We start from the raw sequence: 27,737 nt of genomic DNA, 5'->3' as shown, positions 1-27,737 counted from the left end.
TATTAAATATACATAACCAACATTTTGTACTCAATTTGTTAATATTAATAAAATAAAACTATTTATATCTTTATAATAAGACTTATTAATTTAATACTTAAAACCCGACATACAAAATGATCCATCATTAAAATTTTTTTGATTACTTTTTAAATCCTCACACATTTATTTGTAGCTTATAACTATTCGATTTACGTATATTCTTGTGCAATAATTGATCTAATGCACTAAAAGATTTTATAAAACTAACTTAATTACATTAAAATTAAAGATCAAAATATTTTTTTAAGAACGCTTCTCATTTCGGCGTTATTGTAATCAGCGTTGTTGTAATCATGCCTGAAACAAAATTTATTTACATTACAGATGTTCAATTGACAACTAACGTCTTTGGTCTTACCGTATATAAAGTCTATTCTAATCCATGTGCCCGAAAAGTAAACAAACAGGTTTTGGTTAAAATTCTAAAACTATCCCTCAATAAATGGAATAAAGTAACACTTTCACGTTATTTTGAAGATTTCGACTTGATATCTCATCATCACATTTTCCAGCAATATTCATTTGAACATATTAAAATCTTATTTGAAAAATGTTAGTTCAAAAATGAGGTTAGTTATCAAATACAGATTTGTGAATAGTCTATGGTGCATAGGGCTGTATGGAAATAACTCATTCGGTTCATTAAATTAAAGTTTTTGTTATCGATTTGTGAATCGAAAATCTTGTCATAATCAAACGAATATCTAAGTGTAAGATTTGAGATTTAAATTATTTTTTTTTTATTTAAACTTTTTTAATTTAAATTTGCTTTTATAGGTTATGTAAGAAAACATTTTTAATCCCATGTATGTATCATCACTCAGTATTGTATTACATTTTTTTAAATAATCTGCAGCCAAATCGCAAAACCCATTTTATTATATAAAACCCAGTTATTCCAACTGATTCAATTCAACAAATCAATTCATTCAATTAATTAATCTATTTGTAGTTGACAGTACATTTGGCCATCACCAAACTGTCTATGGTCGGGTCAATGATCAGTTTGTTTACTTTTCTGGTACAATGAAGTAGAACAGACTATAGTTTCTATTATAGACTCGATTCCCGGTAGAACCATTCATACAATCAGTCTAAAACCTTCATCATCTACGCTCCTGACTAGACATGTGCGTCACGCCACTGGCGGTCTTTCCACGGTAGTACAAGGGTAGTTCTTTCTTTTATTTAGAACGCCCCCTCGTATCACATGCCGCCGCAAGCGACGAATTTTACCGGCGTAGTGAAATGTTTTTTTTTAAGGATGCATCAGCTTTATTAGTAGGCCATACAAATATTTCTCCCGGCCCGGGTATCGAACCCGTGACCTCTGCTAGCCGTTCGGCTACGGAGGCAGTTCAACTAGCTTTAGGTTTAACCCTAAGGTCTTAACTCTTATATTTCCTGCAATGCCAATATGGGTTGATAGTTGGGTATATACCAGGCAGGTTTCCTCACGATGATGTTCATTATTGTTAACATAGTATAATAAAACAAGTAGTCCAACATCTCCTGTTTAGCGCGTCATTAATGCCTACACGTCACTCGCAGCGTAGGGTTGTCACATTAGTATTTTAGTCGTACCTAATGTTGAGTAATTTTCCGGAAAATTTAAAATAGTGGAAATTTTTCATGAAAAATTTCTGAAGTATTGGATAAATGTAATTCGAAGGCCCATATTAAATATCTCTTGAAGTTTTATTTAGCGTGAAAATAAAATAAAATTGTATATCTAAAAGCAAAATAGAGAAAAAACGAGATTTAAAATTATTGGATAGCAGCAGAAAAAAATAATCATACGGTAAAAATTCAAAAGTTTTCCTCAGTATCTTCAACTTTTGACAGGTGTCAACTGTCAAATGTGGAAAAATATAGGAAAAAAAATTATTTTCCTAAAACATGATTTTTTCAAAATTCAAATTTTGTCCATGGCCGAATACTAGTTTTACCTACAGGTAGCAAAACTGAATTTGAAAAAAATTAAGGTATTCATCTCGGTATTCTCGTGCTGTATTGAAATAACCTTGGCCAAATGCAGTACTTACATATTGATATTTTGATACCAGTGAGGCGGATTGGTATCTCGATTATGAAAGTATGTTTATGAAATAGAAATTAAATGCTGAACAATTCTGAATTTAAGGCACCCTTATTCGAACAACCATAAACCGTTTATTCCCAGTAATTCCATGTACTCAGTTCGTGGAACAATTGTAACCTTATTATATCATATTTAGTCCCATCAGGTCCATGTAATTTTAAACCATTTCTACACCTGATTTTTCTTCCGCACCAGATCTTTACAAGTTCATTAAACCCATTTCCAAGATGGACAAATATTTTAAAGAGTTCATAAATGCAGAACATGCTATAATAAAACACTGTTTTATTTTTACTTTTATAAAAAAAATATTATCGACTGTCGTGCAGAATTCGAAAGCTAGATCAATATCTACTATCTATCATGGACAATTCCATGCTTTTAAAACAAAAGAAAACACGTTTATTATCGATGTAAATTTTTAAACTCCGAACGAATGCTTTTCATTTCTATTATGAAAGGCGCGTGCGACTCGCGCGTCGCGAGTACACCGCGAGATTATGCGAATGTGTGCGCCGTACAAGGCGCGCAAGCATACAAGACACGCTGCTATGTTTCTATGGAGTTACATTACTTGTCTTATTATACTGGTAGATAAGATCTATAATGATTTAGCACCTCACCTTAACATTAAGGGTTTACCCTTTTTAATGTAGTGCATTTTCTGAAAGTGACCTAATTCTTGGTCCACGGGTTCCTCTGGTGTTGCCCGGGAATCATGTCTAGTAAATACTGGCGTTGGGCCTCTGCCACGCGCTGCATCTCCGCCGCCATTGCAGCGGGGTTGCTGCTGCTATTGCCTTTGCCCGCTGCAAACACATATTACGACTTATATTATATGAGCTATATTTTGAATGGCGATGTTGTAACTACCTCCCGGGTTCGATTCCCAGTATTAGTGAACCTTTGTTTTGTAAATTCATATGATTACAGCCTAGATTGTAATGTTCAGACGAAAAGGTTCACAATGGCACTTTGACAATCAATAAAGTTTTCCTCACGTGTTACGTACACAATTAAAGTCGAAAATATTAAAGAACATTTAAATATTTTTTATCAGTTTTCTTTTTCACTTTTGATTTTTTTTAATAAAAAATAGGTGCGCATTTGACCTCCATCTCACCTGATGGAAAGTGATGATGAGGTCGACGATGCAGCATGCACACCTAAATAATGCCTATTCACTCTCGCCTTGAAAAGGTCCAAGTTATAGCGTTCAGGGAGCAAGCCCGCAGGTAGGGAATTCCACTCTCTAGCCGCTCGCCATATGAATGTGGAAGCGAAACGCTTCGGGCGAATCCGGGGAATATCCACAATAAAGAGGTGGAATCGCAGCCCACGTTTAGTCCCCCGATGAAGGAAAGGGGAAGGCGGAATCAAATTATACAATTCCACCCGTGTCCCGTGGTCCAGTGTTTGAGTGTTTTTTTTTTGTTCCTAACAATAGCTGACAGAATATCCACAAGGACTATTAATTTGCATTGTCTTTTTTTATGTGAAATAGCTAATTTTTTGTGATAGTCTAAAACTGTCCCGAATTTAATTTCGTTCCTCTGATATTATTGTCGTAACTTAAATAAAAACTTTGAACTCGATAAAAAATACATATATTACTAATAATTTTGAAGAGTATACGTGTACTTACACCTTTTTCCGAGCGCAGAAGCTTGCGCCATGGCCAGCTGGTAGGTGTAGAGCAGCGGCGAGAACTGCATCATAGCCGCGGCCGCCGCCGCAGGAGACATACCGCCGCTGCCGCCCGCGCCGCTCAGACCTGCGCACGCGATTGTATGGTGTGCAGGTATTTTTAATATATAACCGCAATCTCACTCGACGTTAGGTGTGAAAATGGTCGATGAAGGAACATGGTTGCCTAGAAAGTGCTTAGTGTTCTGTTACGCAGATTTTGCTCTATACGCAGACGCCTAAATAAAGGAAAAGTACTAAAATTGTTCATCGTCACCAAACCCTTTTTTCATCAACAAGTCATGCGCCTGACGGTAAGCTACACGCCTGTCCATTTTTTTCCAACAGTTGCAGTGCAACTCAGAGCTTTAAATACAAGACATAAGTTGACTAGTCCCATGTGCCTGTAATTTTACCAGCACTCTTACCCTTCAAAACCGGAACACAGTAATGTAATGCTAACATTACTGCTTGGCGGCAGAAATGGGTAAGGTGGCAGTACTACCCTGGACGAACTCTTTCACAAGGAGCTCTAGTTGGGGACTTCACACGTCTAACCACTAACACCATCACTGTAATTTATTACTTTAATTTTTTGAATTTTATCAGGATTTAGATGAATACCACTTTGTGTTGGTGTTGCTTACCTCTAAGCAGCTGGTGTTGCAGAGCTTGCATGGCGGCGGCGCTGTGTTGTTCGAAGGCCATCTGTGCTGCTGCGGCCGCCGCCAGCTGGAAACAAACATACAAATAAATTTAAAAACAATGTATATTTGTTCGACGTAATCGAACGGCTTCGATGCAAGCGGTTGGCGGCACGCGCTACCGACAGCTTTACTTTAGTGCATTTTGATAAGTCGTGAAATTCGTGCATGCATAACTGGGGCATGCATCGAAGCAACCGCCTAAAAACCACTAGAGTTGCGACGCAATCGCGCGTTTCGAAACGCTCGTTTGCATCGCCGCAAGTCCCGTGTGTAACCGCTGTTACTCAGTTACATATGGTAGTAGCGAGATGTGTGACGGTATTTGTAACAATAATGATTCCTATCCTTTAGCATTGTATAATAAGCAGTGATCGGAATTGATTGAGTAACGTAAATAATAATGTGGAGGTTACCTTCCACAAATCTCGGACCTTCTCAAACTGATCATATTTGAAAATGCGAATTGTGTAAATAAATTTGCTACAAATTATTGTCTCGTAAAATAATACTATAGATGATTATAGTTTTGTGTTTTGCGTTCATAACTGCAAAACATAAGAGCGCTTTGCACACAGTTACTTTTTTCTACATATTTCGCTGTAGAAAAAAGTAACTGCTTTCTGTTTCACAAAGCACGAAAATAAAATAAGACAAAAAATAGAACCAAACCAAAAACATTACCGTTATTACAATATTGGCAGTTCCAATTGTTTCACGTCCAGATTCTTTTTCTTTTGAGAGAACAATTACTTTAGTAAGTCCGTATGTATAAACATTGTAATTATCATAATAATACATATGGATGAAGCAAAGCTGAATAATATGCCTATAATAATTTTATTCGTCGCCTAATTTCATATGCATTCATATGACAATATGAATGCCAGGATTTTTTTGTCTTATTACGAAATGGGTATGTCCATAGTATGGGTAACTATACTCCCTCAATTCCGATAATTAATAATAAGACAAGTAGTGTAACTCCATACAAACGTAGTAGCGAGACTTGTATCTGTGCACCTGTGCTGTCGCTCGGTGTTCAAACATGACAGTCAATAATAGACTTGTTTATGGGTCGTATTCCAGAACTGTACTCAATGCTCAAGTCAGGATTTGAGCAGGGTTGAGTATGATTTCAAGCACTGGAAATACGACCCTAATGGCAAGGACTTGAGTAAGATTTTCAGTGCTCACTGCAATACTCCAAGTCCTGACTTGAGCATTGAGTAGAGTTCTGGAATACGACCCTATGATTGTATGTACAAGGGTGCCTAAAATTCAGAATTGTACAGTATTTCATTTCTATTTCATAACGATACCGTAATCGAGATAATCCGCGACTTGGTATAAAAATATCAATAGGTGAGTGCTGTATAGGTCACAGTCTTCGGCATATTTTACTATTTTCTTTGCAAGACTTTCTCTGCGTACTACCTTTTTTCATGATACTATGATGGGACGAATAAATCGTGCGCCGATGGTAAGCGACACGCCTGTCCATAACAGTTAAGTGCCACTCGGAGATTAAAATCACATGGATCTGAGGGGTTCTGCAACTGCGCCCGTCAGAATGAGACATAAGTTGAAAAGTCCCATGTGCCTGTAATTTCACTACTACAAATTGTGGTCTATAATCCATGTCTGGAGTAAACGGCCCGTGCATTTGACAAAATTAAATGTTATTCAAGTTTGGCACGGGAATACTGTGAATACCTTAATCGTTTCAAATTTTTACAATCCGTCCAATTAAAATAATAGTGTGACAACTTACCGCTTCGAGTGAAGTATGGGCACTGATCATTGACTTACAAATAAATGGACGACGGGTCTAATACAAAAACCACGAAAAAAATGTCCCAAGTCAACCTATTCGAAATTTAAATTGTAATGTCATCGCAGTATCGCGCTGTCAGTCGAACAAATGAAGACTATAGAGGAGTTTGGCGCTCTGTATACAATTTTAGCGTCTTACAAGTGCGGACACTTTTTAGCGCGGACCCGACGTCCATATAATTGTAAGTCAATGGCACTGATAGACTTATTGCACTACTTGTCTTATTATAATATGCCTGTAGTCGTCAATTAATTATAAACGAACCTGGTGCTGCTTGCTGTTGCTTCCCTGACTGGTGGTACTCGATGAGGATCCTGTAAACAAAAATGCAGCGAACAATACTCAATACGACCAATTTGGCGCCTCAGAGGTTAAGCTCTTGCATTGTAAGTGGCCCTAAAGTCGATATTTATGGAACCAATTTTGTAAGCGTTAACAAGACTTGATGTTACAATGAGTGTGGCTCAAGACACACTCATTGTAACCAATACTGATAATACTTTTTCGATACCTCCAATGAACACTACGACAACTTAATTTTTGGACCTGTTCTGTTTTTATTTTGTTTTTTGTTTCTTAATTTTTTTTACAAAATTCGTTTTTTTTTGTCCTTTTTTTGATTTTGTTTTTAGTTTCTTTTTTTTCTAAAAATTTCTTAAGTAAGTAAATATGGCTGTTTACAAAAATAACAGAAAATTACCAAAAAATAAAGTTGGTGTAGTACTCATTGGAGGTATCGTTTTGTACATTTTGACCCTAATTGGATGCTGATAAGCAATAAGTGTCAACCAACATGATCATAGTTTTGCGAAAATGGTATGTAAAGATTTTATTCGTTGTTTTTGATAATTTATTCAAAAATGTACTTTTAATATGAAAATTTCTGCTGTTGTGCTTATTGTTGTTGGGGAATTATACTAATAAATGGCAAAAATTCATCATTTCTGAGGTGATAACAGCGAAAGTTTTCATCTTATAGTAAATTTTAGAAACTATCAAAAATTTTGTTGTCAGTTGTGTTTCCAACATTGCTGTTTCCAACACACAACTCCGCAAACCATTGGAATCGCGGCCTACGGCCGCGCTAGGTATATGAAGCAGATAAGAATAATAATAGCAAATTCAACTCTAAAAAGAAAATATCTTTACAAAGAGCATACAAATTAAATTGCAGATTAGCAAATAGATTATTACTACGGAAGATGAAACGGTAAGCATACGTAATAAACGATGGTTTAAAATTAAAATAGAAAAAATATCAATTGACCGAAAGTATACTACTGATGGCAGTTTCCTTTGCAGAAACTTGTGAGAATAACTAGAAATATTTAAACATTCGATACGAGGCAACTTTCATTTAGTATTATATCTCTGAAGAGATCTTTAAAATCGCCATCCAATGTTGGCTCGAATATGGAAAGAGATCTCTTTAGGTTAATCAATAAATATTCGTCATTATTACAAGATCTATTCCAAAAGTATCCGACCTTCGTATTATTCCGCGTTAAATCTATTAATCATAATCCAGGTCGTGGCATCGTTAATCAATGATTAAAAGACCTAGCGCGGAATAAGGGACGAAGACCTGATACTTTTGAGACAGACCTCGTATTAACATCTCATTTACGGTCGCTATTCGTCTCTATAAAGAAACAACAGAAAAACGTGATAATAGTATAGAAAAAAAAAATCGATACATGCTAGTTACCTTTACCTTTCTTGGCGGGAGGGGGGTCCCCGCTGGAGTCACGTGCACGGTCGGAGTGATGGCTGCGTAACGACTCGGAACCGCTCATTGACCTGCTGACAATTTTTTTTGTTGAGAAAACACATTCTTTTCAAAGTCTAAAGGCCCGTCTACACGGTCAAGTGTCACCGCGTTTATAAATGTATGCTTGTGCTAATGGAAAACAATACCCCTTGCAAGCGACGACGTATACACGAACAATTGCGTACTTGGATTGCGCAAGTTTATTGGCGGGAAAGCTAAATCGTGTAATTAATTAAAATAAATTAACAGTAGAGCTCGTTGTGAAAGAGTTCGTCGAGAAGTACTGTCACCTTACCTATTTTAACCGCCAAGTAGTAATGTGAGCATTACTGCATTTCGGTTTTGAAGGGTCAGGGTGCTGGTGAAATTACAGGCACATGGAACTTGTCAACTTATGTCTCTGGGTGACGGGTGCAGTGGCAGTGCCCCTCAGATCTTTTCGAAGCTCTGAGTGACACTGCAACTGTCATGGACAGGCGTATAGTTCACCAGCAGGCGCACGAATCGTTCGTCCCGTCACTTGATATTATAAAAAATAAAAATAAAAAAACGAAAACAGGTTACAACACCATTAGTTATGTAAAATTGTACAGTCAACTGCCTCCGTGACCAGTTACCATACTAATCTGCCACGCAAGAGGTCCCTGGTTCGAATCCCAGGTCGAGAGATATATTTCTGTGGCCTATATTTATTTCTCACGTGAGTTGGGTATAATTTGTGGTTGTCTATGTCCAAGGCAGTCGCAGGGTTTAGTCTGGGGCTGAGTGTAAAAAAAAAGAAAATAAAGCTTTTGTTCAAATAATGCTTCCACAACAACCGGGAAAGTGCAGCTCGATATGCTGCTATCCGTATAACATAGCTACATAGGACGTTCACGGCACGTGTTTATTCTGCTATTTATGACCTAACCTAGTTTAAAGTCATCCTTAATGTGGCTGAATTAATAAAATTGGAGTGCACGAAAGAAGCCTCCCCGCACAACGAACCGTTCCTTTCACGAATGGTGTACCCTGGGCAACAATCGGCGAGTGTCTTACGCCCATTGGCAAATCCTTTCACTTCGATGGCAAGCATTACAGCGTATGCCATCGATATGATAAGAAGAAAATGGAGGTCTATTTTTCCCGAATTACCTGGCAGACGGCGCAGCGGCCTTGGCGCTGGTGGCGGCGGGGGGCGCTGGAGTCGACGACGCTGCAGGAGCGGGGGTACGCGACGACGTTCGGGTCACCGACATCTGCGAAATGACGTAAATACTACAACGTTCTTTTCTTAAAATGGCCTTTTTTATGATACCAAGTCACGGGACGAACAAGTCGTTCGTCTGGTCGTGAGCGTCACGTCTGTCCAAAGCAGTTGCTGTGCCACTCGGAGCTTTTAAATCGCAAAGAACTGAGGGACAGTGGCAGTCCACTGCGTCCGACACCCTGAGGCGCAAATTGACTAGTCCCATGTGCGTGCAATGTCACCAAATGCTCACATTACTGCTTGACGGCAAAAATCGGTAAAGTGGCAGTGAAGCACTGGACGAACTCTTTCCCAAAGAGCTCTTCTGCTATTTAACCTGACTTGAGATTCCGCGGGGAGTTGCAAGTGAGCAACGGAAGGTACCTGCAGAGAGGAGCTGCGGTGCGGCGCGGCCGAGTGCGCAGGCGGCGGCGCCGGCGGCGGGGAGGCCTCGGGCGCGGCCAGGCGCCGCTCGATCTCCTGCTCCTGTTGTAGCGCGCGCACAAACGCGGTCTTCAAGCGGGCCGTGTGCTCCGCCTGCCGGTTAACAAAGTTACAATATTATACACAGTGTGTAACAAATAACGTTAACCTATTTTTTACTACAGTTGCTCAAAACGTGGTATTTTTCGTACTACAAATCGTGCCGAAAGTTGGATTTTTCGCACTAGTGCTTTTTACTTTTCCATTTTTTTTTTAATTTACTGTTGTTTCAAGTCTTAAACATATAACTAAAGAGGTTGTATATTTATTTAATATTTATGTGCTTTGTGACGTAAGTCATTCGTCATTAAAATATATTTACATTTACAAACATCTTATTTGTTTAAATTGCATAGGTGTTTTATAAAATAACGGATAAAAATGACTAAGTTTCAGCACTTGTATCGAAATTATTATTATTTCAACACGCTCGCTCGTAAACAATGTCATGACATGCAGGCAATGTCGACCGTAAACATGTTTACGTCAAGATTAGCAAAAAGTTTGTATGTTCGAAAAATCTGAACGTTTGTTTCGCATAAACTTGAAGTATAAAAAATACTAAACATTTGTAGTTTAACTATACTAAATTCGGTTTGTGAATTCAAATTCTGCACTATTTTTAGAATTTGGAAATAATTTTATATCTAATTCGTTGTAGCTGCGTGCGTCTGTATCGTATATAACATTTTAGTTCGAATTGTATTAATTATGGAAGAATAGCTGGCAATCTGTTTAAAAAATAAAAACAAAAAAAGTCCTCACTTGTTGCGTTGTGAAGCGATATTTATTCATACAATAAATAAATTACCGTTGTGTCTATTTTCCCGCAAATATATGCAGCACGGGCATCAAAACTTACAAACAAACCTCGAGTCATTAAAGCCCTCAGCCTTCGGCTTCGGGCTTCTAACATACGCTCGTTAGTAATTACTTATTTACCGCCCTTAATATATAATGTAAATTAAAATTAAAAGACGCGTGATGCAAATGAAGATCCATCAATATCTTTTGGTACGGTCGAGTATTACTTCTTTGACAGTAATTGTTTCGAACGAATGTTAGACGGAGAAGGGAGTAGACCCCCAGTTCGTGTAAAATGATCAGACCAGACTTGATTATGTTGGCGTTCGTAAAGAAATAAGCCGGTTTCGAACGTGCCTTGAGCGCGCGCTTGACGTTGCCGGAGACGCAGAGCTCGCAGAGGCGGCGGCCGCTGGGCGCGGCGGCGAAGGTGGCGTCCGTCTTGCGCGCCGGCGGCCGCTCCCAGCGCCACACCGGCGTGAAGTCGCAGCCGCACTGCGCGCACACGGCCGGCACCGAGCTGCGCGGCATGCTGCGCACACGCAACCCAAGGTTAAGACTCGATGAACAATTAGCAAAACATTCAACTGATTTCATTATTCATACAAAGATCGAACACATGAGCCATGCCGCACCGTAGCATTGCTCTTGCCAACCGAGCCACAGGTTTTTCTTGTTTTTTATTTTTTATTTTAACGCACACACTCAACATAGCCCCGCACTTGGTAAACCCTGTGTTGCGGGTGCCATGGACACACACATAGACAACCACAAATTACACCCAAACTCACGAGAGAAATAATTGTAGGCCATACAACTATTTCTCCCGGCCCGGGAATCGAACCTGGGACCTCTGCGTGGCAGTCCGGCATGGTATCCGTTCGGCTACGGAGGCAGTTTGTTATAGATCTTTGTACTGACTTTCGCCATTCGACGCCTCAGATTCATTTCAAGATTTTAGATGTTGTTATGTTAATTTTAACTGCCTTCGTGACCGACGATTCGGTTACCATGCTGCTCTGCCATGCAAAGGTCTCTGGTTCGACGTTTAGGCTGAGAAATATTAGAATGGTCCACATTAACAGTTTAAACTACGTCTTTGGCTGAACAGTTACCATGCTGGTCTACCATGCAGAGGTCCTTGGTTCGATTCCCGGGCCGGGAAAAAATTTGTATTACCTACATTTATTTCTCTCGTGAGTTTGGGTGTTATTTGTGGGTGTCTATGTGTGTCCATGGTACCTGCGATATAGGATCTCCCTAGTGCGGGATCATGAGTCAGTCCGTTATTTCGTTATTTATAATCTTAGATTGTAAGAAAATACTCATTGGCTCTCGTTGACATGACTTTCTCTCGAGACCGCAAAAATTAAGAAGAGGCTAAAAGACAGGACTCCACGGTCTCAGACGTCTCAGCATAAGCTGAGCCTATGACTTTTGTCTCAATTTATCTTATTTCTCTGGAGTAGATTTATAAACGTGTTGAACTGAGACAATAAATTATGATATTATTTATTATTTAGTATTCAAATATGAAACTTAAGACGTGGGAAACCGGAGCTCAAACTAAATACATCTTATGCTATCGACTCTGCATACATACCGATCCTCGTTGGTAAGATAGTCCACGACGTGTTCGAGCCCCACGAGGTACACAAAGTCCGTGTTACTGGGGGACGGTATGAAGTTCATCTCTGGCGGAGGAGGCTTGGGGGGTGGGATCTGAAACACATGGTAACAAATGTATACCAGAGACATTGATTTTTCGGTTCAATGTTGCCAATTTAAATCTTTACTTCTACTGGTTAGTAGAAATACAATGTCGCCGGCCTGTCTTTCTCTTCACGTAAATGGAATAATTATTAAAAAGCACAAAAGGTACAACTCCCAAAAATTTATAAGCAACGATACGTGAGACTTTGAATATGTTAATTTTATTCTATTTTGGCCACCGCAGATAATGTTAAGATTATAAAATGTGTATGTGGCAGATCTATCTTCGCTCTTTCCCTTCAAACTGTGTCAGACCTAGTGTTATATTTACAAAATCATTTTCATATTTAAATTATATAAATAGTACTTTAACAATACGCTACATTTATAGTTATATGATAAGAGCCTGGCATATTACTATGCTATTACTGGTATAGAACTATGCTGGAAAAAATTCAAAATAAATTTACCAGATATTTGTAGGTACTTTAAATTATATGCAGTGTATCCTTTTTATCCTTTAATGTACCCCACGTTGTTTGTCCTAGGTATGGTGGGGTACAATAAGTTAGAAGTAAGGCGGGACCTCGCGTTAGTAACATATATTTTTGAATTGTTACGGGGCAAGCAGCACAATTCAGGTGTGCTGAATAAAGTGAATTTGTACGCTCCTGACAAGTACACGGGGCGAAGGCGGCGGCCACCGCTGCTATTGTTACCGCGCACGCGGACCCAGCTGCTGGCCAGAGCGCCGTTCACGCGTGCTCTCGCTACTCTCAATCGAGTGGCTGAGGCAGTTGACTTATTTTCTTGCACTTTGAGTGAATTCAAAATAGTTGCCTTACGTATAATTTGTTATGATTATTGAATATATTTATGTGACTTCTGTAACGAATTAGGTTTTTTAACCTGTAATGTTATTGTTAAGTGGTGATATAAATAAATAAATAAATAAATATTACCTGCAGCAGCGTCTTCTCCAGCTGCTTCCTGAGCGCCAGCTTGGCGGCGGCTTGCCGCTGCGCCGGTGTCTGCGTGTCCTCGGAGCTGCGCGAGCTCGCCTGCTCAACATGCAACACATAGTTGCACTTCAGATTACCTTCACTTAACGAGATGGCTCAGCAGTTAGTAATCTAATAGTACTGAATTTCGGAAATATTTGAACTTTAGACTGCTAAATTTCATTTTCGAAATACATTTTCTGGGCTTCAAGTTACACGGTAATAAACAGGAGTAACAATAAGTAAAGCCGATGATTCACTAGGCAACAGCAATCAAGCAATTTTGCTTGATATTTATCCATGCCATATTGCCACCTGGCAAAGTTGGCCAATAATGTGCGACATTACCAGATAGTACGGTATCACGTGTTGTGTACTATATGTTGCCAAGATTTAAGGTCTTTGCATACGTGTGAAATATAATACCGTGTTTAAATAGAATCGACTGCCACCTTCGGCAAACTACTTTGCCTTGCCCAAGGAGGCGCAAACGACTCGCTGTTTACACAGAATCGACAGTCGCCTTCGTCGAAATCACCAAGTTGTTCGAAATGTTCAGTCGGGTAGGTATTCCCTGCCCCCAGCACGCGCATCCCGATGGAACGCGGCTGCCGACCCGTTGAAAATTATTTGGGTGTGTTCATACTTAGTCGACTTCGGGTGTAAACTACAGTCGTTAATGACTCAGTGTAATAATTACAATGGGTAGGTTGCCGTTTTAGGCGGGCAAGTGACGCCACCTGTCCACCTAGTGTAAACAAGTGAAGACGACCTGTCGACCTAGTGTAAACAAGTACAGGCGACCTGTCGACCTAGTAAATGCGCCATAACTGTAGTTATTTAGAGTAATGACAACAATACAAGAAACATCACATTCCCATACTCACTGCATCACTCGTGCTACTCGTCACCGACGAATTATCCTGAGCCGGCTAGCGGGAATATACCATACGTTTAACACTAAGTTCATTCGTCAATTATCACTGCTTACAGATTTTTTACCATTATGTGGCTTATTATTTCAAAAAATCATATCTTGGTAAGAATCCTGTAAGTAGTAATGATCGTTCGGGAATAAATACGCAATCTCAAGGTTCACTTGTGTTCACTACATTACTTTGTCGTATATTATTTGAGATTTTTTGCGAAATAACTCCACTAGTTTTGTTATGATTATTAATGCGATGGAACACATAGAAACATTTTCTTCGACCTAACAACTCGGTAACTTGACCTGTGGCTCAGGTGGTAAGAGCAATGCTACGGTGCAGCATGGTCGTGAGTTCAAGTCCCACTGGGTCGAAGAAATTTTTTCTGTGTCCGATTTCTGCCGTATACTACATCTACTTAAATTTTAAACATATCCTTTTGTTTTTTACTAACACTATGCATCCAAGAGTACGAAATAAATGATTGTTATAATAAGTACAATTTCAGTTATTAAGAAATATAGTGTTTTACAGTGTTTGATCTGACTATATTGAATTTTAAACTCATGAATGAATTAATGAAAGAATGAAATAAAACAACTCACGGTCCTATAGAACCACACTTCATAATTTAATAGCAAATTTAAAAATAGTTGCTAAAGCTGTGTATAATCACAGATACGATCGCTACATAATAAACAAATAAATAACGGACTCCGCCTCTCAATATATAACACAGACTGAAATGAGCCAAAATTGTCGTACCTTGGCCTGGTGGTTGGCAGGCGGCGGCGCAGGCGTGATGGTCACCGATGGCGTGATGCTGGCGCCACCGGAGGACGCCGACTGGAACCGAAACATTAGCTTATACAGGTTGCAATAACGAGTGAGTAAATCACACCTGACCTCGGTGGCAAAACGGTTAGCACTTCGATTCACGGCTGGAAAATTAACAAACAAGAACCTAGAAAAGTTCGTTACACAAAACGGGGCTCCCGGGAATCCACACCGAGATCTCCTCAACGTAATCGTTAGGATATCGGGGTGGTCTTAGTTATGTAGCACATTATTATTATTTTTATATGGTACCAAGCTACAATCCTGTCCAAAACAGTCGCGCCTGGTGGTAAGCCACTCAGAGATTTAAATCGCAAAGATCTGATAGGCACCGCCACTACGCCTGTCACCCTGAAACATAAGTTGTCAAGTCCCATATGCCAGTAATTTCACCAGCACCCTTACCCTCAAAACCTCTTGAAGGTAGGATTCTCTTGTAGGCAGTTCTTGCAGTAGAGCTCCTTGTGAAAATGTTGTGATTGTATTGCCACTTAACCAATTTCTGCCGCCAAGCAGTAATGTGAGCATTACTGCGTTCCGATTTCGAAGGGTGAGTGTTTTGGTGAAATTACAGGCACGTGGGACTTGTCAACTTATGTCTCGGGGTGTCGGGCGCAGTGGCAGTGGCAGCTTTAAATCATAAAGATTTGACTTTGTGATTTAAAGTTCTGAGTGGCAGTGCAACTGTTACGGACCAGGCTTAGAAAAAACTTACTCTACCGCTACTAGAACTATATTGTGCTACAGTTAAATTACTATAGTTCAGAAAGCTGCGGAAAGTCATGTACCTGCGTGCGATAGGGTCCCGGCGTAAGGGTGGCGCCACCGGGCAGACTGGATGTGCGTCGCGACGACGACGCGCCGCTCGCGAGGCTGGACGACGCAGTCGAACTCGTGCGCTACGGACACATTACAATGTCACTTTCCAAGTGGCATAACTTTAAATTTCCGCAATTACGGACAGTCATGCTAGTGAGCAGTTGGCTGTAGGACAGCTTTTCTTCGGTTTGTTTGGGTAACTCTTTGTTAGTATAGTCGTCGGTGTTTTGTAGAAAGTGCGAAAGCGCCATTTCGAAAAGTTTTTCAGGGGAGCATGTTTTAGTTTTTCACGACTGTTTTAAAATATTTACGCCCTGTTTTAAATTTTATTTTGAAACTTAAAATTAATTAAAACCAAAATTGAATTTTAATACAGAACGTAAATATTTTAAAAGAGTCGGCAAAGCATGTTGTATGCTCCATTGAAAAATTTTTCGAAATGGCGCTTTCGCTCTGTCTACAAAACAACGATTATATATATTATTTAAAACTTTAGAGCAGTGAATTTTGATACTTATTTTGGTAGAGTTGCACACTTGATAATTGACACAGTTCCTGGGTCCTTTTTTTTAAGAGTAACGGAAACCTATAATCTTAATGGTCTGATGATGACCCAGTAATTTGGCAACTGGATCTCAGTACCTACTGTGAACACCTGGAAGTGTCATATTTAACTCAAAAATGATAGTACGAGGATTTCGGTAAAATAATGTTAAAGCACAAAACATTTTTCAATATCATATAATAAATGCTAACGAAAATGTTACATGACGTTTATTTTCCGTCTTTTTAATTTCTTTACTTTAGTAGTAGTTAGGTAAAAGCGCATTCCATGTTCCGCGGATTGTAGTTTGTAGGTAAATAAGCACCCGATTGTCCGACCACTGATAAACTGTAATAGCAGAGAAAGTTGGAATGTTTATTAAAACTCTTGGGCGACGTGCAGTCGTATACCTTGTTCCCTGAACGGTTAAACTTGGGACTTTTCGAAACTGAATAAGCAGATGTCGACCTTATTGTCACTTTCCATCAGGTGAGATGGTACTTAGGGTCGTATTCTAGAACTCTACTCAATGCTCAAGTCAGGATTGCACTGGAAACACAAGCACTGGAAATACGACCCTAAGGCATGGCAGGGACTTGAGTATGATTTCGAGTGCTTTAAGCCATACTTAAATCCTGACTTGAGCATTGAGTGGAGTTCTAGAATACAACCCTTATTTTTTTAATTGAAAATAAACCTGTTAGCAGTGTTACTTGTTAGTTGGTTTGGAAAGGTTACAGGAGCTTGATTATTATTAATAAGCTGAATATATTCGGAGCCGGAAATAATGTTTGCTCGAATGTTCATGGTCATATGGAATAATATAAAACAAACCTAGCCCCATATTTTCTTTACGATAAGCATCCAACATATCCTGAAAGAATAACGGTTTCTTTATAAATCGGTTTTCGGGATAATGACAATCGAGCTAACGTTATTTGGAGCACGTGCGGACCTATATCAGTGCGACCAGGCCAGCGTATGCAGGATGATGGTGTTAGAGGAGGAGGAGGCTCGCCTGGCACTGACCTTGTTCTGGTGCGCAGGCGGCGGCGCGGGCGTGACGGTGACGCCGGGAGGCACCACGCAGCCGCTGCCCGCCAGCGCCGTGCCCGTCGCGGACTCCTGCAACGCACGTCGCGCGTCACTATTCTGTTGTTGAGTTAAAGGGTGACAAGTTGACACCAATATTGCCATAAATACAAAACATTGAACACCATGACAGGTTTTCCTTTACGTTGAAACAACAAAAGCGAAAATATCTGTACAGCCTCATGGGTAACAATTTTAGGATAATTATTTTGATCAAATGTGTGAATATTTCTGCATAGTTAGATCGCTTAAGCAATTATTAGGTTAACTTGTCGGTGTCTTTTAAGTTCGTACGCACCTTGGCGGGTGGCAGGGGCTGCTGGTGCTGCGACTGCCGCAGCTTGCGCAGCAGCACTAGCCGCGTCTCTTCTCCGCGCAGCTTCTCGCGCAGAGCACGCAGCCGGCGCTCGCGCTCCCAAATCTCCGCACTTGACAGCTCCTGGAAATTATGCAAATACCAGGAAACTTGGTCAAGTATAGAGTTTGATTAGAACAGTGAACAAAAATATTGTCATCCCGTTCACTTTTTATCTATAAAAAGGCAACAGTATTTTTTAAATCTGTCATAAAAATTATAGTCAAGTTTATTATCATGGTTTCTGTAACTAATACTAATAACTACGAAAGTTTTAAAATTTAACGTCATGGAATTGTCACAAACAAGTGACCAAGTAAATCAACATCATTTAATAGTTTACTGCTAGACACGTACCCGATGACCGGAAGGCAGCGCCAAGGGTGGTTCATTCTCATCGTCTTCAGATTCTTCCTCGTCTCGGGGGTCGCGCGGCGACTCCGGCGCGACACTCGGAGTGATAGACACATTCACTGCGCCGGAGTTTAGCTTGCTGCTAACGTCTGGAATTGTGGTGGATTTTTATGAAATAGAGCTGCCAAATGCGACACGCTGATGACAACTGATCAAAGATGATGGTCAACAGTTAGCTCATGTTGTTCAATTTCTGTTAGCAATGTTGGCGTTCGGTGAAGAGATTCCGTGTTCTATTCCCAGTAGGATAAATTTGGGAAACTTCGCTAAATTAGTTCTAGCCTGGGTGTTGTGTGTACTCGTGCTACAAAGAATTCCCCAATTTGGAACCTAGTAATAGTGTCGTTGGCGGACAAAAAATACAATTCTTGCATGACAGCTAAAAAATTAAAGGACAAAGTTTTCTCAGATATTTTCAAATACCTGAGACTGACCATGAAGAATGCTGAATGTTCATTCATCTTTCTCATCGTTGTATATGTTCATATACATCTACAACATACACATTATCACGCCTGTCTCCCACCGGGGTGGACAGACTATGGCCCTCCACCTGCTACTCTCCCGACAAACCTCCTTCGCCTCCTCCACTCCCACCAGTCTCGTCATATATGCCCGTTTATTCTTGGTACTTTTAACCTGATCTTTTTCAAGGTCAACCCCAACAAACTGACTGACATATATACGCCGAGGTCTCCCCCACCTTACGCTTCGATCTACTTTCGCTCTATAAATTTGTGCCGTCAATCTTCCAACATTCATTCTTTCTACATGAGCAAACCATCGAAGCATCCTATCTCTATCCAGTGACTTGCGCGAGAGCGACATAGAAGCTAGAGATATGGCTATTATTATGAGTATAGCAGTACCTCGCGCTTTATGTCGCTCTCGCGCAAGTCGCGCCCTATCGCGCTAACCCTACCGGTCACTACATCATCTTTAACACCACAATGCTCTTTTACTAACCTGTTCGACACTATATCTTTAAGACTAATATCTCACATATTGCGCAAGGATCTTATTTCTACAGCATTCATCCGACTTTCATGTTTTTTCTGCCACACCCAACATTCACTAACCATACATTAAGGTTGAGACCAGCATTAATAACAATTTCATACAGTATTATTTTATACATTTATAACATTGACTTACAATTATATGGACGTCGGGTCCGTGCTAAAAAGTGTCCGAACTTATAGGGCGTTAAAATCGTATACAGAGCGTCATTCACGCTTTAGTCTTCGTTTGTTCGACTGACAGCGAAGCAAACAAAATTAGACAGTACTGCGATGACATTACAATTTAAATTCAACGTTTTAGCTTTTTGATATTCCTTTACATGTCACTACGTTTAAATAGGTTGACTTGGGACATTTTTTTCGTGGTTTTTGTATTAGATCCGTCGTCCATTTATTTGTAAGTCAATGATTTATAACAATAATTATAAACTCAATAACACTGTTTACGTGTAAACTACAATTTTATCAAGGAGGAAAACGTAAAGTATTCTCTCTTCTTAACGTTTTAAAGACACACCTTACAAACTTACCTTAAAGAATGAGGAAAAGAGGTCTGTCTGAGGTGGTGGTAGTTTTTATAACAAACGAAAATAAACCTTATACAGCTGCAATGTGTTCGGTTTTTTTGGAGAACGTTATTAGGCCTTAATCGTTCATCTTCTCAAAGTCATTGAGCAATAGCCGCTAGACGGCAGCACATTGAAGTAAATTTCAAAATAAAATCAAAACGTCGAAACTTGCCACAATAGATATTGAACTTTCAATAATATGCCAACTATCAGACCAGAATTCGTTACATCTTTTTAAATTAGAAACTATGACCAATTATTATCAAGATTTAATAGTGTTTAACCTATTGTGTTACAGCGATTCTGATAGCAATCGAGGCTTAAGGCACTTCCATTGTTTTTTTTCTTCCGTATAACCTCCGTTGAGCAAGTTTAACAAGTTTTCAGTCGAATTACGACCTACTTACTCATTTCGCAAAATGACACCCGTAGTCGCAGTTAAATTTTCCTCAAACGCTGTTCACTCACCGGAGAAAGGCGCAGTAGCGGCAGTGGGGAGTAAGGGCTTGCGGTGCGGTGGCGCGGCAGGCAGCAGCACGATGTCCGGGCTCTCTGCATAACTGCGCGCTTCGGACCGGGGGCGGAGCACCCGCTTGCCACTTGAACCCTAATCAATCCATTTTAACAATTCTGTTATAGTTCTTATGATTCCACCACTTACAGCACCGGCATAATGATGCTATGATGGCCGTTTTGACAGATAATAATTGTGAGTTCAAATCTCAATTCATTATCGAAAAAAATATAAACAAATGCGAGCCCCATCTATAAGTTTTATAGCCAGTATAAGGGTTAGCTGATTAAAAAGTTTAAATAAAACGAAAATAAATGTTTACTTAATATATCGTCAATTCGAAACTGCTTTGTTTTGCATTGAGCTTAGACGCGAGTTTGCCGGAGTTGTGCTGGACAGCGATCCTATAAGTGACGATCGTATTAGACATCATTTTCAAAAATTTCGAATTTCGAGAAACAAATTGCGTCGTAAAATTATTATACATCTCATTGACCTACCAACAAATGGACGTCGGGTCTAATACAAAAACCACGAAAAAAATGTCCGAAGTTAACCTATACAAACGTAGATACATGTAACGAAATATCCATAAATTAAAACATTTAATTTAAATTGTAACATCATTGCAGTATTGCCTAATTTTGCTTGCAACAATTTAAGGGCCCGAAAACACCATATTCAGCCTCTACTGGAACCTTAACAAAATGCACCTTATTTAGCTTCGACTGAAAATCACTTGAACATAAGCAATGGAGTAGCCTTTATCCTAAATATTAATTAATTTTTATATATATTATTATGTCGAATTTTGTACAAATTCACTTAGAGAAATAATAAAGAGTTGGGCAGATACATACATACCAATATTACTACAAATGTGAAAATAAGCGTGTACTATAAGAAATGTACCGATATTCCAACTAAACATAAACTCAAATATCCGTAATTCCGAAAACCGATTTATATTAAAACCATTACGCTTTCGAGTAATTTTGATGCTTTTCACTAAGGCAAAATTAGCTTTTGTTTTGTAACAATATTTTGTTAGTTATTGCTAACGTTTAATAAAAAAAATCATTTTAAAAATAAGATTAAAATCAAAGCGACTATAGTTTCTTTGTTCTAAATATTTCAATCGCTTGTGGTTCGAACAATTTAAAATGACCAAGAAGTTTACATAAGCTTCTTGAAATTTACGTAATGGATCTCTTTCCATCTTTTGCGCATGCAATGTGTAGAAAAAGGACCGTTAGCTATTTGATTATTTTGTGTGTTTTTGTAATTTGTACTCACGATTCATTTATATATATATAAATTAAATTAAATACTATAAAACTGTACAAAATAACACTTTTAAATGAGAACTATGATAACACAATATATTTGTTTAGTGACAATATGATACAAAATCCTGTTTTTACACTTTACTGCAGTAATTTTTACAAGTTATTATTATACAGTACTGCATGATTGACAACCGCGCTGTCAGTCGAACAAACGAAGACTGTTGCGCGATTGACGCTCTGTATGCGATTTTAACGCCCTATAGGTGCGGACACTTTTTAGCGCGAACCCGACGTCCATTTATTAGTAGGTCAATGATACATCTTTAAATTTTACAGCACGTCACTATTGATAAAAATATACGTTAATTAGCTCCTTCAACGTAGTTATGAATTAATACGAAACTTGATGAGCGGACAAACATCAAAACGGCCATAATAGCGTGTCGGTACTATAATTCTACACATGAAGCAATTTATAATGATGCATTCAGACTATTTAATTCCGGGCACAGGCCTATGCCAACTTATATATCGTCTGTTTAAAAGTAAAACCACATAAGTGACATTTTCTACAAAGTCTTTACAGAGTTACGGTATTAAATCACTATCTTTCTGCAGGTGAAACTCTATAACAAAAAGTTAAACTAAATATGTGGTTTTATTTGCAGAAACTTGGTGATTTTCTTACAACAGATACATAATTTGGAGATTTTTTGTGGATTTGTGGAATGTCACTTATGTGGTTGTACCTTTAAGGAGACGATATTACTTCCACGAATAACTTTACTTCTACTCTACGCAAAATAGGCGCTACGATGAGTAGCGTACGTTTTATATATGGATATAGTTAGTCAGCTATTATTATGTTCTAAATTGTGTAAATTATGTAACATTCATAATTAATTATAAACTTGTAAAAACCCAAATTTTTTTAATTGTCATTTTATGTGTTGACTGTTAATGTTTAAGAACCCAGGTCTTGTGTGCACTAGAATTTAAATAAAAAATAAATAAATAGCGGAAATCAGTCCGTTACATCATTTATCAGCTTTACTAATAACAATTTCTTATATTTTTAGCTTATAAATTAATTCTATTTTTACTTCCTGTCGTAAAACCAACGCCTTAGGAATCTAGGGTCCAAGCTGATCTCCTTTTCACTGCACTAACAAACACTATGCTATTTCTTTTGTATTTAATATAGTAAGTCCTTAATTAAGTTAATTTTCAATGTATTCGAAACTTAAGCAGTTAAAATTACAGTTCTTTAATTAAAAAAAAAAGTTTCTGTAAATTACAGCGTTTAACTTGAATACCAAACCAAAATTTAGAATTTAAAAAATCAAACTCTATACATTTCCAATAAATCTTCAAACATCATTATATTTTTACTTCTTTATGACAACATATTTAAATTTTTATAACATGCACGTACATACATTCAATAAACCGCTTCGTAGTCTCTAAAACATAAAAAAACTGTTCATATGTCTGTTAATTTTTTCTAAGTATGAGGACTGTCTTTTATATAGACTTACTAAGTTGTGAAAATCATACTTTCGGCAAATAAACATCATACGTAAATTGAAATTGAAAAAAAAAACAGTTGAGTTATGAACAAGTACAGGGTTTGACGTTTCACTATGAAATTCAGACTAGCTTTCATTCACCACTGGCTTAGTAGTGGTGAACTAGCGAAAGAAACCGGCAAATTCGTCAATGTTCAATAATAACATTTTAAGTTCTCGACATTGACTTACAAATAAATGGACGACGGGTCTAATACAAAAACCACGAAAAAAATGTCCCAAGTCAACCTATTCGAAATTTAAATTGTAATGTCATCGCAGTATCGCGCTGTCAGTAGAACAAATGAAGACTAAAGCGGAGTGTCGCGCTCTGTATACGATTTTAGCGCCTTACAAGTGCGGACACTTTTTAGCGCGGACCCGACGTCCATATAATTGTAAGTCAATGGTTCTCGACTATTCATTTGCTGGTAGTGTCCTGAAAGAAGACCCGAAGAACAGCACACATTACTATTCTTAATATGCGTTTAAACATTTTATTAACAATTGATAATAGCAACTTTTTTCAAGTATATTTTTTATGACTGATATCTACATCAATCATCTACATCAAACATGTAGCACATTTATTTTTTTTATATAATGTTTTTTCCTCTCGTCGATGTGACGTCACGACTAATGAAGAGAAAAACCAATACTAAACTTATTTGAATTTGTGTTTTTTGAGTTATTATTTATTATGTATAATACATAACTATCTAATAAAATTATTATTTTAGAAAATATTGTACCAAATCAAAGTAGATATGAGATATACATTTAAAAAATATTAAATAATGGCTTGGAATAATGAGTAAAAAACTCTAAATAGCGCCCAAGTCCATTAAATAAAAAAAATTGACACTAATTTATTCATCAAACATAATGTCGGTTATTATTTAGGAGATATGTCAAACAGACGACAGCTTCCTGGGCAGGCCTTTCAAAAGTCAATTTTACTCTTTTTTTTCTCAACAATACAGCGTCTACAAGGTCAAATTTTATGAAGAAATTATTGGAAAAATGTGCTATTGTCAATTAAATAATTTACAACAATAATAAGCTTTTTTAATTTTATTCGCCTTTAATTCTATCATTTGTCAATGCCTATTACAAAAATAAAAATATTATACTTACTCTATCAATCTTCCAAAGCATGTGTTAGCAATGTAAAAAATAATTTTAATTAATTTGCGTCATTTAATTTTTTTTTTCCTGCGCCTTGCGCATTTTATGAAACGCCGTACTTTATGTGTAAGGGAAATAATAGAAGTTCCGAACAAAAAATTAAATTGCACTTTCTGTAATTCTAAGTTGCGTTAAAATGAGTTACTTAAAAACAAATACATATATACAAAAACAATAAACAAGGAATATACTATCGCTTATTGAAATTATAATTTGACGAAAAAGATTACCTCCAAATAATAAAACAAATAAATATACTAAACTTCCGAAATATTTACTCATCGAAATTGTTAATCTCGATAATTGTATTATCGACCTTTCGGTTCAATGCTATCCCTTTGAACATTTTATATGGACACGGAAATCTTTCTAGACAACGCCTACGCGAAGCGATACCCTTAAGCTTCGTGGTCAGTTTTTTATATAATTGCAGAAGTCTACAAAGACTTCTGCAATGAGAAAAATTAGTTTCTATTCAGAAGAATAGAACAACACTATTCATTCCCGAGCGCCCCCGTCTACTTAGTTTCAAATTTTTTTTTTAATTATATCACTTTAAGAATATTTTTTTCAACATGTAACTATTATGTATAATGATTGATTACAAGTAAATTTGGAAATTTCTTAGGAGTTCTTATGTTGTTACTGATAATAGTATTTCCATATGATGGAATAGTTTAATAATAGTATAAGATCGCTTTTAAATTTATAACAAGTGATTTAGGATAAAAACGGCTATCAAAAATTTTCAGTAAAACACAAATTTAGTTGGTAAAGTAGAATTACGTCAGAAAGATTTTTCGGAACTTTCAGCATTTCATTCGATGTTTCCGTATTTATTTTCACAAATGTTTTCAGTAGCTTAATAAATACAGCAGTAATATTAATAATTTGAATAAACTCATTTACTTTTCGGAGCTTTAATTCCTACCCTATGTGTAACATATAAGAACTATTTTATTTTGTAGTGTGAAGTAAAACAAACAAATTCTAGTGGATAGACACCACTCTAATTGTGCAATCAGTTGTAAATATGCCATTATGCTTGTGACATCACACACACTATTATTAGTACATATTTTAAATAAATATTGATACTGGAAAGGCAAAATTTTTAATGTGCATTTGGAAAATATCACAAGAGAGTGATTTAAGTAATTTCTTTAAGAAAATAAAATCTTACTCCAATTTTGATTTGTTATACAATTATGGTTTGTTATTATTATAAACTTTCTACTTTCCATATAAGAAATAAATTTATAGTTACAATTTTTTGTTGGTAAAAAAATTTCTTGAAATCTCTTTCCTGTAATATTTTCCAAATGTATGTTAGACGTTTTACCTTTCCAACACCAATATTTATTGCACCATGGTTGTACAAGTCAATACAACCCCAAATATTTACAAAACAAAGATCCTCATATTATATTGTTTTCCTCATATATTATTATACTATTATTCTATCACTAATTATGTACCAGGACCTCACATGTTCCCAATACTATAGTCGTAGGCTTATAAAGTGACTGAGTGTGCAAAAATTTTGTAATGTAAATCTTATAATTAGCACAATCATTTGACTAATTAAGCCAATATTATACATATAACAGACTGAATGATATTTTCAATGTAACTGCTATGATTTCAGATTTCCCGTTTAAAAATTGTCCTAATTAGAAAACAAAATAAAACTGTATATACTGTAAAATAATATTATTTAAATTGAATGGTTTTAAACGCCACTTTTACATACATAATTATTAATGATAAATATAACTTACAGGAGGCGGTGGCTGAGCTGGCGTGATGGTCAATCCACTGGCAGTTAAAGCTCGGAGCTCACTAAGCTCTGGTGGCAGGGCTCTAAAACAATATGCTAATTTATTCAAGTTGAGCTTTTGTCAGCACACTACAGTATTTGTATGCTCTAGAGATTATAATGTTGTATTGGGTGTACCAAAACGTAATTTCAGGCTATGACCATAGAAAAATTTTTAAGAATTCACATAAAACAAATTGTGTGATGTTCCTGAACCAGTGATTGGAATTTTGTTAGAAAAGTTAATTCTAATATTATTCCTAAAAAGTTGTTGCATTTGATTATGCCTATTCCCGCCCCTGATGATGTAATTTTGAATTTTTTAAATTGAAACTCATTTCAAAATTTGAAAATGGATTTTGGGATTCACACTATTCAATATTTTAGTTCCAAATTGAGACTGGTATTCATGTTACATGGTTAGCCTAGCTTATTGGGACACCCATAGGCGAACACGTTACAATACAAGTGCATGCTGATATCATCAATTTTTTTTTAAATTGCCAAAATCATTCTATACTACCTGGGAAGTCCGTAGCTCTTACGCAAACCAGAACTGGCAGGGGCCAGGTAAAACTCATTGCCATCAGATATCTTCGGTGAAGCTTTAACACTGCCGAAGTCAAAATGTCATATTTATTTAAGGCAAACCAGCTTCGCCAATTAGCAATTTTTTTTTTTTTTCAGTTATAATACATTCACGTAATTTTAATACATTATTTGTTTACAACCATTTAAAACTATACCATGCATGAATTTTACATATAAACATGAAAAGGTACTTTCAATCATTCAAATTATTTAAATACAACTAAAATTACCTGACACTCAAGTCCACCGCAGAATCATCGACATCCATTGTAGCTCTACAAACAAATAACGTTACATGTACGGCAATCAATTACAACGACTGAATATCGATTTCAATCTAACGCAACAATTGACTAAAGAAAAAGACTGCACATGAGATCTTGTCGCCAAAAACTCACATTATACACACAGTTGCGTTATCACTATAACTAGTTAAAACAAAGGCAAGTATTGTGTACTACAAATATTTATACAGATCAGATAATTTTGATTAAAGAGATCGACCCCGGTGACATGTAGGTACAATGGATTATACATTAACAAAAAACAGAGCGCTAAATAAAAATTGTCTAATGAAATAGCTCACAATAGCATTAAACTACATTAATCGCCTTATATTCACCTATTTCATCCGTTTTTCCTAAATATTTTCAATAAAATACATCAATATTGTCTCAACACAAGCGTGCGACGTCAATTTATTTTCATAGACAAATGAAATTGTCAAATTGTAGACTGACGAATGAATGAATTGAACGAGCTTTCTACATTGATAGGATGGCAAACGGTAGAAATTGCGATTATTCTAAGTTGCGAT

The 27,737-nt window shown here is 37.3% G+C and overlaps 1 protein-coding gene across 7 annotated transcripts; it reads right to left on the bottom strand.

Annotated features, from left to right (window-relative positions):
• Positions 1 to 106: 106 nt before the first annotated feature.
• Positions 107 to 27,611, bottom strand: LOC113227403 (transcriptional repressor p66-alpha). Of its 7 annotated transcripts, none has more exons than XM_026460305.1 (22): positions 27,543 to 27,611; positions 27,151 to 27,195; positions 26,853 to 26,942; positions 26,292 to 26,373; positions 24,460 to 24,468; positions 20,420 to 20,558; positions 18,304 to 18,449; positions 17,890 to 18,030; positions 17,529 to 17,651; positions 15,925 to 16,035; positions 15,065 to 15,145; positions 13,332 to 13,430; positions 12,260 to 12,378; positions 11,014 to 11,188; positions 9,754 to 9,906; positions 9,276 to 9,379; positions 8,085 to 8,173; positions 6,635 to 6,684; positions 4,477 to 4,561; positions 3,789 to 3,917; positions 2,767 to 2,952; positions 107 to 339 (listed from the first exon to the last, which is right to left on the bottom strand). In XM_026460305.1, exons 2-21 carry the CDS (start codon positions 27,186 to 27,188, stop codon positions 2,819 to 2,821), a joined length of 2,097 nt encoding a protein of 698 aa, XP_026316090.1. In that variant the 5' UTR covers positions 27,189 to 27,195; positions 27,543 to 27,611; the 3' UTR covers positions 107 to 339; positions 2,767 to 2,818. The 7 variants fall into 7 exon arrangements, with proteins under 7 accessions (XP_026316090.1, XP_026316089.1, XP_026316092.1 ...); XM_026460304.1 differs by having other exon boundaries at positions 8,079 to 8,170; XM_026460307.1 differs by having other exon boundaries at positions 8,085 to 8,170.
• Positions 27,612 to 27,737: the final 126 nt, after the last annotated feature.

This window comes from Hyposmocoma kahamanoa, unplaced genomic scaffold, assembly GCF_003589595.1.
Source record: "Hyposmocoma kahamanoa isolate Upper Pololo Valley unplaced genomic scaffold, ASM358959v1 210, whole genome shotgun sequence".
NCBI classification, from domain to species: Eukaryota; Metazoa; Arthropoda; class Insecta; order Lepidoptera; family Cosmopterigidae; genus Hyposmocoma; species Hyposmocoma kahamanoa.
The sequence above is the reverse complement of the archived record's forward strand: the minus strand, read 5'-3'. Positions and strand labels throughout refer to the sequence as shown.